This window comes from Symsagittifera roscoffensis, chromosome 9 (assembly GCF_963678635.1).
Source record: "Symsagittifera roscoffensis chromosome 9, txSymRosc1.1, whole genome shotgun sequence".
NCBI classification, from domain to species: Eukaryota; Metazoa; Xenacoelomorpha; order Acoela; family Convolutidae; genus Symsagittifera; species Symsagittifera roscoffensis.
Window position 1 is genome coordinate 13,323,635 of NC_087070.1, and position 14,486 is coordinate 13,338,120.

Genomic DNA, 14,486 nt, shown 5'->3' on the forward strand with positions numbered 1-14,486 from the left:
GAAGCCCTGTGACTCCGATTTTTGTTCCTTTAGTGTCGAGCAGATGTGCGGTCACATCTGCTTCATACCCAATGTGTACTGCGTCTTGTTCCATCATGGCGTCATGGCCTATCCTGCGGACTTTGAGTTCCTCCTCACCCAAATAGATCTGCCCCATTTGGTCATCATCTGTTGTTACATAAGTCCTGGTGTAGATACTGATTCCATCCACGTTCAGCATTACTCGATACGGCCCATAGACCTCTAGGTAGCGTCCATGAAGTTTCTTCATGCGAGGGCCACCCGTCGTTAGTAGTGCTCGCACAGCTCTCGACTCGGTGCGTGGTTCCAACTGCCTCAGATAATATGCATATGTGTCCAAATGCATCAAATTGAACTCGGATGGTTCACTCAGATTTCTTATTACCTGGTGTCCAGCCACTGAGATTATCGACTGTATCTTGCTTCCTTGCGGCACCATGCCGAACCTCTGACCGGAGATCACATTAAGTTTCATGCTCAAACTGCTTGGTGCTTTCGTTTCTTCGAACTCCGTTGCTTCGAAGGTATTCAGTTGCTCCTGAAGTTTCTCATTTTCCGGTTCAAGTTTCACTTTTTGCTCGATCTCTTTCGTCACCAGTTCCTGCTGCACTCTATTTAGAGCATCCCTCGCGGCTGCCCTATAACCGATCTTGAAGTCATCAGCCGCAGTTGCTGGTTCCGGTTCACGTGTCTTCTCTGTTACCGCTTGCATTTTCTTGCCAGCTCTTGAGGTTTATCTTTTCTGCGTGCCTCCACTTCACTCAAAAGCCGAGCCTTGCTGGCTTTCACTCCTGACAAAGCTTCCTCGTGTCTTGGATGCTTGATGTCTGCCACTGCATCCCATAATTGCGGACAATCTGATTTAAAATGACCTTCCAAGTTGCAAAAGAAACACCTCGGGCCGAATTTTGCAATTACTCCTCTCATGAAATCCTCATGGTCCAATTCTGACGCATCTTCGTCCTCGAGGCTAAAGCCTATAGCTTTCATGCCTTGTTTGTAAGCTGGGCATGCTGACACATGATGGTCCATTGAACTGCAATTGGCACAAGAGCGTCTCTTGTCCATATCATCCCTCGGTTTGTACCAATTGTTCCCTTGGTTTGCTGGTCCGTTGTTAAAATTGCCATAATTGTTCTTGTAGTATCCAGATCTCGAAGGAGGTTTCAACAAAAGATACTCTTTTGACTTGAGCCTCATTTCCTCCGGTGTTGGCGCATTGGTTGATAGTGGTGTGTAATGCGTTGCTAGCATCGTACGAAGTTCATAATTCTTCACACCATCGATGAATTTTGAGGCTACGGCCAGGTTCATCCTTCGGTTTGACTCATCCGGTTGGCTGCGTCTTCTCAGCATTTCCAAATCATCGAGAAACTTGTCTATCGTTTCATCTTCTCGTTGCCTCCGTTTCTCGAAGCGCATCATCGCCTGGTGCCCCCGCACCCCTGATCCGAAACGATTTAACAAGATTTCGAAGATTTTCTCAGCAGTGTCACGCTGATATTGCTTCTTGGCCATGACAAAGTTCATGGCTGTCCCTTCCGAGTTGCTGGTGAGCGCACTGCATTCCTGTCTCTCCGACAAGTCCTCTTCCTCGAAATGCAGCTTCATTACCTCTATCCAGGTATCAATACAGCCATCAGATTCATCTTTATAGCATCTTGGTTTCTTAAAGACTCTTCGGGACTTAAAGACTCTCATTGGTTCTGGATAACCTTGTAAGGAATGTCTCCAAAGACCTGTTTAGGGGTTCAAATGCTGTGGCCATTGCCGTAGCATCCCTTGAGTGTCCCGCCTGAGTGTCCTCACACCTCGTCAAAGGCTCTGTATGCGGTGCATCCCTGCAATCCGAATGGCCGTGAGTGTTTCCCGCTTGGCCCACATGACTCCTCCTCGGGCTTGCATGCCCCCTGTTGCCGGAATCACTTCTCCCAGTCGCATGTGTGCCTTGCGTTGGTCGTTCGTTAGAGGTCTGTCTGTTCCCCGTTGAACTTGTTCTACTGATCGGGCCCCATGTTCCATTACCCCTTGTGGCATAGCCTGATGAACTGCCCCTGCCTCTAGTGGATCCATACGATTTCCTCTTTTGATGTTCATTGAAGTTCACCTTCTTTTGGTCCACTCTTGCTGCTTAGTAGCCCGTCCAACCTATCCATGATAGCCTGAGTTCGCATCTCCATCATCGCGTCTATCTTTGTGTCAAGAAACCCAAGAGACTGCTCTTGCTGAATTCTTAACTTCTCCATGTCGTCTCTTAAGCGTAACTCTTGCTGTTCCGCCTCTCTTGTCATTCGCGACAAGTTCTTCGCCATATGCTCGTCCGTTCTTTCTTTCAAGCGTTTTTCGCTCCTGCCAACTTCTTGTCTATTGCGGTTTATTTCTTCCCGCAGACTTTCTCTTTCAATATGAACTGCTCTTTCTAGTTCACTCATTCTTATGGACATCTGTTCATTTTGTTCTCCTAAACTGTCCACTATTTTGTTTAAGGCTTCCTCTAGTGCTGCCCCGTTGTGGTGGTGTAACCCTGTCGGTCCCAGGTAGCTTCGTGCTGGTCGAGATTCGGGCCTTGACTCTCTGCCTCGACGTCTTTTCATTATCTACCTCATTATCCGCCAATGCGTTGCCTAGCTCTCTATTTCTACTCTCCCCAGCTTGCAGCTCTGAATTTGTCATAATCGCGAAGTCTCTTGACTGGCCCGGTGTGTTTGCCTCTTTGCTTATCGTTCTCACCACACCAAATTTGTCCATGGTTCAACTCTCTCTTCCGACGTATGCCTCATTCTCCTGCCTCAAGTCCCCTTGCTCCTCTTCGTCCTCCTCCTCCTGGGATTCACCTTCATTTCCTGCGCCTCCTCCCATGGTGAATGGAAAGATGTTTCCTGAGGTGTTCCTCATTCTTTCTGAGAACGATGATGACGTTGTTTGTTTCTCAGTCCCGCATGCCATCATAGTGTTGTTTGTCGGAGATCTCCTAGTTGCCGCTATTTCAGTTGAGATGTCGGACAGTTCCGACATCTCCTCTCGATCCAATGTCCCGGTGGAAGTGGCAAAATCATGGCCTTGTTCTACCGGAGTAGATTCACTCGCCAGCCTTCTGCCTCTCCCTTCCAGTCCATGTACTTCCTGGTTGTCGTTCATGGCATGGTCTGTATTGACCTCCACTTCTAACAGTTCTTTTCGCTCTTCTGAGGTCTTCTGACTTCTCGTTTCAACCATTCTGCCCGAAACCGTCTCCCCTTTGTCGGTCCGGGCATGTTTGATCCAATCCACAAAAAGATCGGTCATCTTTTTTCTTTGCTCCTCAGGTATGAATTTCCTAGAGCTATTACCTCGTTTTGGTATCCTTGACTTGTCTAGACTCATTCTCTATTTGTCACTTCTTAATGCCTATACACTTAATTCGATTGCTAGTGACCTTATAGTTCTGTGTACCAATAACAATTGACACAACACAATAATTTTCACAAGATTCTATTAAATAGTGACCACGAATCCCTGTATGTTATCAGAGTACAGTTTGTATAAAATTTATTCACACTAACCGATTATCGGTCGTAAGATTTGAAAACTAGCACAATATGATGTTATCAGTCAATTTAAAAGATAGTGTATTCACTACCCAATCAAGCACAGTTTATGTAGATTTAAAATCAAGAACAAAATAAAAAATATATATATAATGACAGAATATGAATACCTCTATGAAAAAAAAAACGTATGTGTAATGTACTTTTAGTCGGTCGCAGTACAATAGTCGAACTTGTCTTTTAAAGAAAAAGCTTTTCCTGCTCGCTTTCACAAAAACGTATTGTGTTACGATCCACACCAATGAATTTCGCTCTTTTTAGTTTAGACTTAGTGTCGCGAATATCCGAATTCGGACCTGTTTTGTTTTGGTCTGGTTCTTATTGAAAGGCAAGTTACCAGTGCAGTCACTGATTCCTAGCCTGTGTGCTAATAACCTAATACCTCTCACTTTAGTCTTTTTTCCGTCTACCTAAGAAGTCCTCTAATAAAATAATACCCCTCCGGATTGGCACAAATAGGACCCTTCCGGACTAACAAAATTTAGACCCCTCCGGATTGGGACCCCTCTGAGTTAGTTGATATAAGACCCATCCGGATTTGGACCCCTCCGAATTAGCAACTTTAAGACCCCACGCTTACTTTTTTGAAAAACTTTTGTCCCTATCAGAAAGCTCAGCTAATTTTTGATCTATTGGTACCAAGATCAACTCGACATGCCCAGTAGTTCAAAAGTTATTAACCAAAACGTCTTTTTTCTAAACTCAAAAATTTTCTCTCTTATAGGTTCCGCCTAACTTTTTCCGCAAATCTGGTCTTTTCGACCTAAAAATTATTGATCAGAGCTCAGAAGGCCTATACTCTTCTAGTTCAATGCAAAAGACCCGATCTAAAACGCTTTTGTTGAAAAACTTCGCGATAAAATATGCTACCTGTACCCCTCCGGATTGATGAATCCACCAAATCAAACACGTTAAGTTCGATTTCTCTGTAACCCGGAAGGCTTTCGAGTAGCGTGTTTTAAAACCTGTCGATTCACTAGTGAACGTTGTCCTAACAACTGTTTTTACTGTTCTAACTCAAAAATTTCAAAAAATTTTCTGAATTTATAGTGTTTTGTTTTCTCAAAAATCACGAAATTTTGGTTTTTGGTTCCAAAATAGTTCCAACCACTTTCGAACTAAACTTAACCGGTTCTATCTATTATGGTAGTACAGTTACGATGTAACACACTACTTTAGCGCTTTTTTCCGTTTCAAAAAATATCGATATCTCAAAAATCGCGACTTGTGGGGGGATCAAAATATCGCTATTTTGACCCTAAAACCGGTCTGCTTTCTGTGTTTTTCACTGAAAAACGGTATAAGAGTATTAATATAGGCTATATAAGTAATAATCTTGGTAATACTATACCCCTCCAGGTTTGTTTAATATCCGAATTAAGGTGCTTAACTCGGGTATTCGCAGTTCGGTGAAGGGTCACTACAGTGCAGCACTGTCGAGCCCCCCACGGATTACTATCTTAATTTTTGTACCAAAAGGGATACAAAACTTGTTAACGATATCCAACAGTCGATTGTTGTTGTCGTTGAGCCCCTTCTTGTTGCTCCTTGTACTGCTTGCCGGATCAGTCTTCTCCCAAGACCCTTCCGAATTGAGCGCAAATCAGCTGACCCTTCCGGATTGAGCGCAATTTATCATTAACGTGCTTAAATGCTCAAATAACCCTACAGTACAAGCCTCACAAACGTGCTACAAAACTGATCGTAACAATCCTGACTGGTATAAATGCCTGTAACAACAATATATCTATCAACAACAAACGGGAGGGTCGGATCACATCTTGTCTGGGGGGATGATTTCTACTGATTTTTTACTTTTTTACTGTTTTTGGTTTTTTCGGTTATTTTTTATGTTTTTTGTTTTTCTTGGGTACTATACTACTTTTTGTTTAGTGTTTTATATATTTTTAAGTGTTTTTGGTCACAAACCTCTCAGGGAACGAGGGAATGGCCGATCTCCCACCCTTCCTGATTCGTGAGTTTTCGGTCTTAACTAGGTTAAAAAGCTATTCTCGGTAATCCGGAAGGCTTCCGCGTTCCGAACTAACCCTCCGCCCCGGCGGTTTAGGCCTATTAAGGGCGTTAATGTGAGCATCCGCTCGGCGCGGAGTGCTCGTTAACGGTTCTGCCGGTCATGATGTTAAAAAAGAATAACACCCAGGAGCGTCATAAAAACATCTATGTAACATTCGCCCGGAAGATACATATCGACGGAAAATAAAACTAAGTCCTAAGACGACTGGCTAACGTCTAAACAGAGCTTTTTATGCTTTTCACCGTCTCTACCAAGCCAGTACTTTTCGGTGTTCTTTTCTAACATCGGGTCGACAAAAAACGTTACTGCTTTCGGCTTCAGTCAAAACATTCAAATTAACTAGATTACATGCAGAAATAGTGAGCTGATGGCTGGGTCTCAGTATCCCCAGACCACGAGTTCACTCCTAAAAACAGGGCTACTACTATTTATTATATTACTATTGTTTTTGTTCAGTAGATAAAAATCATCATCTCCATCGAAGATGTATCAACCCTTTCCCCCATCTCCTAGCTTCTCATCCTTATCAAAATTAATCATGTTGTTAATTAAATTCAAATCAGGACATGACAGGAAGCTAAAAGTTCATATAATAGGATAAAAGTTTCAGTCTCGAAACCCTTCCGGATTCTTGAATCCACTGAATCAAGCACGTTAAACTTGACTTCTCCGTAATCCGGAAGGCTGTCTTCCACCCTTCACCGTTGTTCGCAACGGCCTTGCAACTATTGTAGCGACACAATAGTTGCAACTCGGAACGTTCTCTATCAGCTCCGTGATTTGTTGTCGTTTTTTTATCACTATTTCCGTTCTTCTCGCAATCGCAGCTAATGTTGTTCTGTTGCTTTTCAGCTTTTCTGCCAAAATGGCCGTTTCTGACGTTTCTCAGAAATGTTACGTAATCACTTCGAAAATTTAAAATTTAGCAATTTCCGAATCCTTCAACCTTCACGTTTTGTTCAATCGTTCGAATAACGTTCTTAATCCTTCAAAATCACTAACTCGGAAGGCTCGCTGCTTAAATGACTAAACTGCAGAGATTGAATTTTTTCCATTCTGGTCGAATGTAACAAATATTTTTTTGGAACTTCATAAGTTTTTAGGTTGGGTAGACAATCCAATGAAAAATTTAAGTCATTTTCAAAACTAGGAAATTTGTCCGCAAACATCACAATTTTCAGATCATAATGAGTAGGGCAAATCCTTTCAATAAAGATCACAAGGCTATCGAAGAGAATGTAGCTGCTCGTTATAAATATTTGAATGAGCTGTGGAATGATGGATCTTATTTCCGATACGCGTACGCGATGTCGAATTTTTTACTGGTTGAAACCCCAGCACATATGTTTTGGCCGCATCAACAACGTCTTATGAACAATTGGCGTGCTAAGCATGGAACACCTGTTAGATATCACGCTGAGTTCCCCAGAGTCAAACGAGCAGACCAATGCGAGACGAATGATTTGCCATGCCTATATGAAGCAAATCAGCAGATGCTCAGAGACAGAATTGTAGATGAAGAAATTGTTCACGTCATGAAGTAACAAACCATAAATTTTAATGACCAAAGGATAAGTAATCAGTGAGAGAGAGAGAATACGATCAAATAAGTTCGCCTGATAGTTGTATTGTTTAAACACGTTTGCCTATATTAAATGATGTCAAAATAGAATTCAGAGAATTAGTTTTAACAGATATGCTAGTCGAAATAGCACAAAAAGGTTAAACTGTCGCTCGAAGAATGAACCTTGCTCGAAGGAGAAGAAAAAACCTAATTTCAATTGTTAATTGTTCGCCAAAGAGCGAACTAAATTTGCTTGCTCTTGTATTTTACGAATGTCAAATTTCAAAGCTAATTAGCTAAAAAACTGGATGGTGGGGGTAGCGAAAACGAAAAAAAAGCACAGGGGGCACAAGTTTTTTCCTAAACTGCAATTGGTTGTCCAAGTACTCATTTCTGCTGTCTTGAGAGGGACTTGTATAAAAATGTTCTTGAAAGTGCTTTGGTTAAAATCAAAAATGGTAAATTACCAAAAGACTATAAAATGCCATTTCAAATGGCATGGAATGTTCAAAAGTCTGGAATTATCAAGAAGTCTGGCGATGATAGGTGGCCGCGGAATTGAGGTAAGAATGAGTTCGAGAATGGAGTCATTAGTGACAATGGGGTTGTTCAGAGGTCTGGGACGGTTGCTTCTTGGGGTTAAAGGGTTTAATATCCTCGGTCATCTAACCAAAAGTAAACTAAACTAGCGGTCCTCCTGCGTAGTTGCGATCAGTCAAAAAGATATATAAGGCCATACCAGCATTATTTATGCATCAAAACGCTTTAGAATGTTAATATTAAGTCGTGGGAAACTTAAATAGCTAAACATTTAATGCATCATCATCAAGTTGAAACATCATCTGACCTTACACGTCCTTCCTCTATGGTACTTTTTGAATGGTTGGTCGATAAAATCAATTGTTTCGAGGTATTTGCGCCCTGATGTGGAAAATAGCAACGCCGTGGAGTGCAAAGCTGATTTTGGTTTTAATATAGTTGATTGTCTCTGGGTAAATTTCATGATGTTTCTAGCTTAGCTAGTCGCTACATTAGTTTCGTGGCTGTGAATTTAGGCGAAGATAATTGGACTAAAGCTGCTTAACCCGGCATCAAAAGTTTGTTTAATTTTTTTTGGTTGTTGCTGTCGTTGATGGATCATTGGCATATGTTTTATGCTTATTTTCGACCATGCATAGTTTTTTTGGCCAATGGAATGTTGAGGCTGCCCTTTTTAAGTAGAAGAGACAAAGACAATTGTTTGCTGCTGACCAACGCTGCCTTTTTTGCCCACTCTTTTCAAGCTTTTGCACGCATTCGGGGTTGCTCTAATAAAAACGAAAGTTCACAGAAAATTTTGCTTGATGACGCTGAGATATAGTGTCAATTTCAAGCACTTAAACCTTGTTTTTTTCAGTAAGTTTGCAATTGATAATTTTTCTCGGGTTAAACATCATTTGTTGGATGTACGTTTATCTGCTCAAGTTTTTGCTTAGTTGCCACGTCACGGATTTTATTGTGCTTTTACCAAGTATTATAGCAGTTGCAGGTGTTGTTAATTGTAGTTTTAAAGGGAAGTTTTTTTAGGGGAAGTTTCATTGTAGTTTCTTTGTTTCGACGCAATTGGTTTAAGCTAAAGATGGTTTTGTTTCCGCTTCGTACGTTCTACCCTGTTGCTAATTTAAAACTGAATTGTCTTGCTTGGCATGTTTGACTAGATTTCTTGTTTAAAAAAACAGGTTTATGAAAATGTATGGAATTGCGTTTTTCCATTTAATATATTTTTTGAGTCGCTTTGGAAACTTTTTCACTCTTTGCACAAGTTCCAGTTTTAAAACAAAAACCATTCTGCCGATTTTCAGAAAAAGGATATCATTGAAAAACAGCTGACTCATCTATGTGCCTGTATTCTCGCCTAGTCTCTTTGGCTCTTTTTCCTACCCAAAATTTTATCTGCAAAATTTTATTTTTAAAATAACTGTTCTAATTGTCCGATTGTCGTGAAAAATGACATGCAGACTAATTAGGCCATGGCAAACATGTTTAGTCTTCATAATCAACCTTATATGACCACTCGTTACACCATAAAATTGATGCTCATGTGAGGTGGGTGGGAAAGGAAAAAGCCGTCTCTTTTTACCTTACCCCTCTCTCTACAGTCTTCGAGAAAGTCGGGAATATTTGAATTATTTTTTTGATGTTTTGATTTTCCCAAAAAATGCCCTCTCAAATCTGAGATTTTGGTTTCAATGAATAGGAAGTGTTTTGGAAAGCTGCCCTGTTTTAGCTGGCACTCAATTTTTTTTTAATTGAAGTTATCGGCATCGGAAAAGTCAAATTTTTGATGTTTTTACTGTTTTTTGAATATATTACAAGATATATGCAAAAGATTCAAAAAACGGTCAAATCATCAAAAATGTGAGTTTTTCCGAGGTCAATATTTGTTAGTGTAAAACTATACTATTGTGATTGGCCGCCAATACAGAAGATATGTATATGTATGTTTTTGTAAGATATATGTTACGCTCTTGGAAAAATTCCAATTTCTCAAAAAGTTTTGCTCTCATCGCTTATTGTTCGGACTTTCGATACGAAAGTAACGGAATATTTGTGCTCAGGTTGGGTTTTTTTTCTTCTGACAAATTTCGACATTTTAACTGGCCATTTTTGGCGGAATTTTTTTATATCATTCAAGAAGTATTGTTGTCCTGAGCTCAAATTTGAAAAGATATTTCACCTGTGATCTTTTTTTTGTAAACTTTTTTTGGCTTTTTGATTACCATTTTGGCCAACTTAGGACAATTAAATTGCGATATATTTCGCACTATTAACGTGTAAGCGGAGAGTTAATCCGTCTTAAAATCGTTCCAAATTGGTTGAAAGAAGCTTTATTTGCCATAATTGATTTGTTACAAGGAGCTAAATCTGTTCTTTTTTACTTTATATGGCGTGTGGGGTGATGATTTTCAAAGAAAAATCCAAATTTTAGAAAAAAAATTTCCTTTCATTTACTTTAATTTACATTTAATTTAATTTTTTACGTTATTACTGCTCCATAAACCTTAAAGTTGGGGAAAGGCAAATAATAACCAAGTGATTCCTGGTTCCTTGAACTTTTTCAGCGTTTTTCGAATTTTTGTTTTTTGTATTCTATGTTTGTATTCTATGGCAAGTGGTGCGAAGCTCCGCGTGTTATAAGTTAAAAATCTTTTCTGTTTGGCCATGTTTTTCACAATAAGTTGGAATTTTGATGCTTTTTCATAATATGCGCAGTGGTTTTTGTGACGAACAATGTTGTTGTTGTTCTATAAGGACAGTGACTGTGTTTATTTAGAACCCGTTACGATCGGTGCATGGCTGAGACGGGACACGACTCTCGGTTGGAAAGGTGTGAGGAATACAAGAGACGTGCATACACTGCCATGGACCTGTTCGACATCAAGTACGGAGATCTGTCATTCAGTTCCAATGCAATCTCCGTTTTGCAGGTAGGGTGCACGAGACAATTGTTGCGACCAAAAACTAATTCTCGAAACCCTTGATTAGCTTTTAAAACTGTTACAACAACTGCAATTATTGCTATCCAGAGTGCTTTGAAAAATTATAGTCATTCAATTTAACAAAGAAATTCACATTTTATTTTTGCATTGCTTCAAAAAGTCATTCTTGCTGCAATGAATTGTTTGAAAGTTGTTTACTCGGTGTTGAGCAAAACTGGTCGCTTTTTAATTATTCACCGCGTCTGTTTTTATTCATTTTTTTGGGAGTTCAAAACTACATCAGATCATAATTTTTTGAAGCCGCTTGAAAATCTGCTTAGTGACAAGTACAGATGGACGCTGTGGGGCTTTCTAAAGTAGCACATGTGAACTATCCGACCCCCCCCCCCCCCCCCAACAAACGAAAGGCAAATAAGAACCAAGTGAACTATCTCCCCTAAATCAATTGGGAAGGGGGGGGGGGGGTTGAAGGGTAGATTGTTTAATTGTCTCCCCTAAAAGTCTCTCTGCGACTGATTTTGACCAGAATAAGTGTGATTATTTCAGAAGCAGAAACACAGACTGATGCGTGAGAGAGACGGCACCCAGGTGTATCCTCCGTACACAATTGAAATCACGGGTGCAATGTACGAAAAAGTGCACCCTTCGGAGTCCGTGAACAAAGAGTACCCCATCAATCCTTTCCCATTGCCTAAAAACTTCACGTACAACGGAAAACTGAAAAAGACAGCTGGAACTGGAAGCACCTGAACGAAGATGAGCAATTAGTAAACAAGAAGAACTGACTAAACATTTAGTCATTGTCAGTGACGAATTTAAAAAACTATTGACAATTTAATGTACTTGTAATGACTGAATAGATTAAAACAATTCGGTGCATATTTTTTTTTAAGTCACCGTCTCAAAGCAGTTTTTTACCGGAGACATAGATATAGATGGTTTTTTAATACAAACATTGATTTGTAGTCAAGTTGAGGTTGTCATGCAATTTCAATTCAAGGGTTTGGATCTTGAAAATTCGGATTTGTCTTGTGTCATCAAGAATTGTCGATCTTGAAAACCTTGTTTTTTGCCGAAAATATTTGGTTTTTAATTTTTTTGTTAGTATACCACTTGGGTTCCAGTTTCTTTTGGTTGCCCTCAAGTTTTAGTGAAATGTGATTTTGTTTTACTTTAATGGGTCCATAAATACCTTTGTCTTACCCCTTTGGAAACGGTAATGTATCTTAAATTGCTCCTTTGATTTTCACGTATCGTTAAGTGCGTTTGTTTTAGCAATGTTTCTTCTGTAATTACGGTTTTCAAAAAATAACACGTTTGCGATTAGCAAGGTTATCAAATCGGAACAATAGTTGCTTTTCGGTTAGTTTGTCTTACAGAATTTTTCAAATATTTAAATGCGGGCTTCACTGGCTCGACAGGTCAAGTTTTCAATTGTTCAATACAATTCAGTTTTTTATATATATTTAAATGCGGGCTTCACTGGCTCGACAGGTTAAGTTTTCAATTGTTCAATACAATTCAGTTTTTTATATATATTTAAATGCGGGCTTCACTGACTCGACAGGTCAAGATTTCAATTGTTCAATACAATTCAGTTTTTTATATATATTTAAATGCAGGCTTCACTGGCTCGACAGGTTAAGTTTTCAATTGTTCAATACAATTCAGTTTTTTGTATATATTTAAATGCGGCCTTCACTGGCTCGACAGGTTAAATTTTCAATTGTTCAATACAATTCGTTTTTTCATATTAATTTGAATGCGGGCTTCACTGGCTCGACAGGTTAAGTTTTCAATTGTTCAATACAATTCAGTTTCTTATATATATTTAAATGCGGGCTTCACTGGCTCGACAAGTTAAGTTTTCAATTATTCAATACAACTCAGTTTTTTTATATATATTTCAATGCGGGCTTCACTGGCTCGACAGGTTAAATTTTCAATTGTTCAATACAATTCGTTTTTTCATATTAATTTGAATGCGGGCTTCACTGGCTCGACAGGTTAAGTTTTCAATTGTTCAATACAATTCAGTTTTTTATATATATTTAAATGCGGGCTTCACTGGCTCGACAGGTTAAGTTTTCAATTGTTCAATACAATTCAGTTTTTTATATATATATTTAAATGCGGGCTTCACTGACTCGACAGGTTAAATTTTCAATTGTTCAATACAATTCGTTTTTTCATATTAATTTGAATGCGGGCTTCACTGGCTCGACAGGTTAAGTTTTCAATTGTTCAATACAATTCAGTTTTTTATATATATTTAAATGCGGGCTTCACTGGCTCGACAGGTTAAGTTTTCAATTGTTCAATACAATTCAGTTTTTTATATATATATTTAAATGCGGGCTTCACTGACTCGACAGGTCAAGATTTCAATTGTTCAATACAATTCAGTTTTTTATATATATTTAAATGCAGGCTTCACTGGCTCGACAGGTTAAGTTTTCAATTGTTCAATACAATTCAGTTTTTTATATATATTTAAATGCGGGCTTCACTGGCTCGACAGGTTAAGTTTTCAATTATTCAATACAACTCAGTTTTTTATATATATTTATATGCGGGCTTCACTGGCTCGACAGGTTAAGTTTTCAATTGCTCAATACAATTCAGTTTTTTATATATATTTAAATGCGGCCTTCACTGGCTCGACAGGTTAAATTTTCAATTGTTCAATACAATTCATTTTTTCATATATATATTTAAATGCGGGCTTCACTGACTCGACAGGTCAAGATTTCAATTGTTCAATACAATTCAGTTTTTTATATATATTTAAATGCAGGCTTCACTGGCTCGACAGGTTAAGTTTTCAATTGTTCAATACAATTCAGTTTTTTATATATATTTAAATGCGGGCTTCACTGGCTCGACAGGTTAAGTTTTCAATTGTTCAATACAATTCAGTTTTTTATATATATATTTAAATGCGGGCTTCACTGACTCGACAGGTTAAATTTTCAATTGTTCAATACAATTCGTTTTTTCATATTAATTTGAATGCGGGCTTCACTGGCTCGATAGGTTAAGTTTTCAATTTTTCAGTACAATTTAGGTTTTTATAAATTTTTAAATGCGGGCTTCACTGGCTCGACAGGTTAAGTTTTCAATTGTTCAATACAATTCAGTTTCTTATATATATTTAAATGCGGGCTTCACTGGCTCGACAAGTTAAGTTTTCAATTATTCAATACAACTCAGTTTTTTATATATATTTCAATGCGGGCTTCACTGGCTCGACAGGTTAAGTTTTCAATTGTTCAATACAATTCAGTTTTATATATATATTTAAATGCGGGCTTCACTGGCTCGACAGGTCAAGTTTTCAATTGTTCAATACAATTCAGTTTTTTATATATATTTAAATGCGGGCTTCACTGGCTCGACAGGTTAAGTTTTCAATTGTTCAATACAATTCAGTTTTTTATATATATATTTAAATGCGGGCTTCACTGACTCGACAGGTCAAGATTTCAATTGTTCAATACAATTCAGTTTTTTATATATATTTAAATGCGGGCTTCACTGGCTCGACAGGTTAAGTTTTCAATTATTCAATACAACTCAGTTTTTTATATATATTTATATGCGGGCTTCACTGGCTCGACAGGTTAAGTTTTCAATTGTTCAATACAATTCAGTTTTATATATATATTTAAATGCGGGCTTCACTGGCTCGACAGGTCAAGTTTTCAATTGTTCAATACAATTCAGTTTTTTATATATATTTAAATGCGGGCTTCACTGGCTCGACAGGTCAAGTTTTCAATTGTTCAATACAATTCAGT

The 14,486-nt window shown here is 38.6% G+C and overlaps 1 protein-coding gene across 2 annotated transcripts in view; it reads left to right on the forward strand.

The window, feature by feature from the left end:
• Positions 1-11,565, forward strand: part of LOC134854264 (uncharacterized) — a 338,235-nt gene extending 326,670 nt beyond the window's left edge. For both annotated transcript variants that reach the window (XM_063870457.1, XM_063870458.1), the window contains exons 2-4: positions 6,823-7,183; positions 10,521-10,674; positions 11,233-11,565. In XM_063870457.1, coding sequence (XP_063726527.1) covers positions 6,831-7,183; positions 10,521-10,674; positions 11,233-11,436 — 711 coding nt within the window. In that variant the 5' untranslated portion in view covers positions 6,823-6,830 and the 3' untranslated portion in view covers positions 11,437-11,565. The remainder of the gene's footprint in view (positions 1-6,822; positions 7,184-10,520; positions 10,675-11,232) is intronic.
• Positions 11,566-14,486: the final 2,921 nt, after the last annotated feature.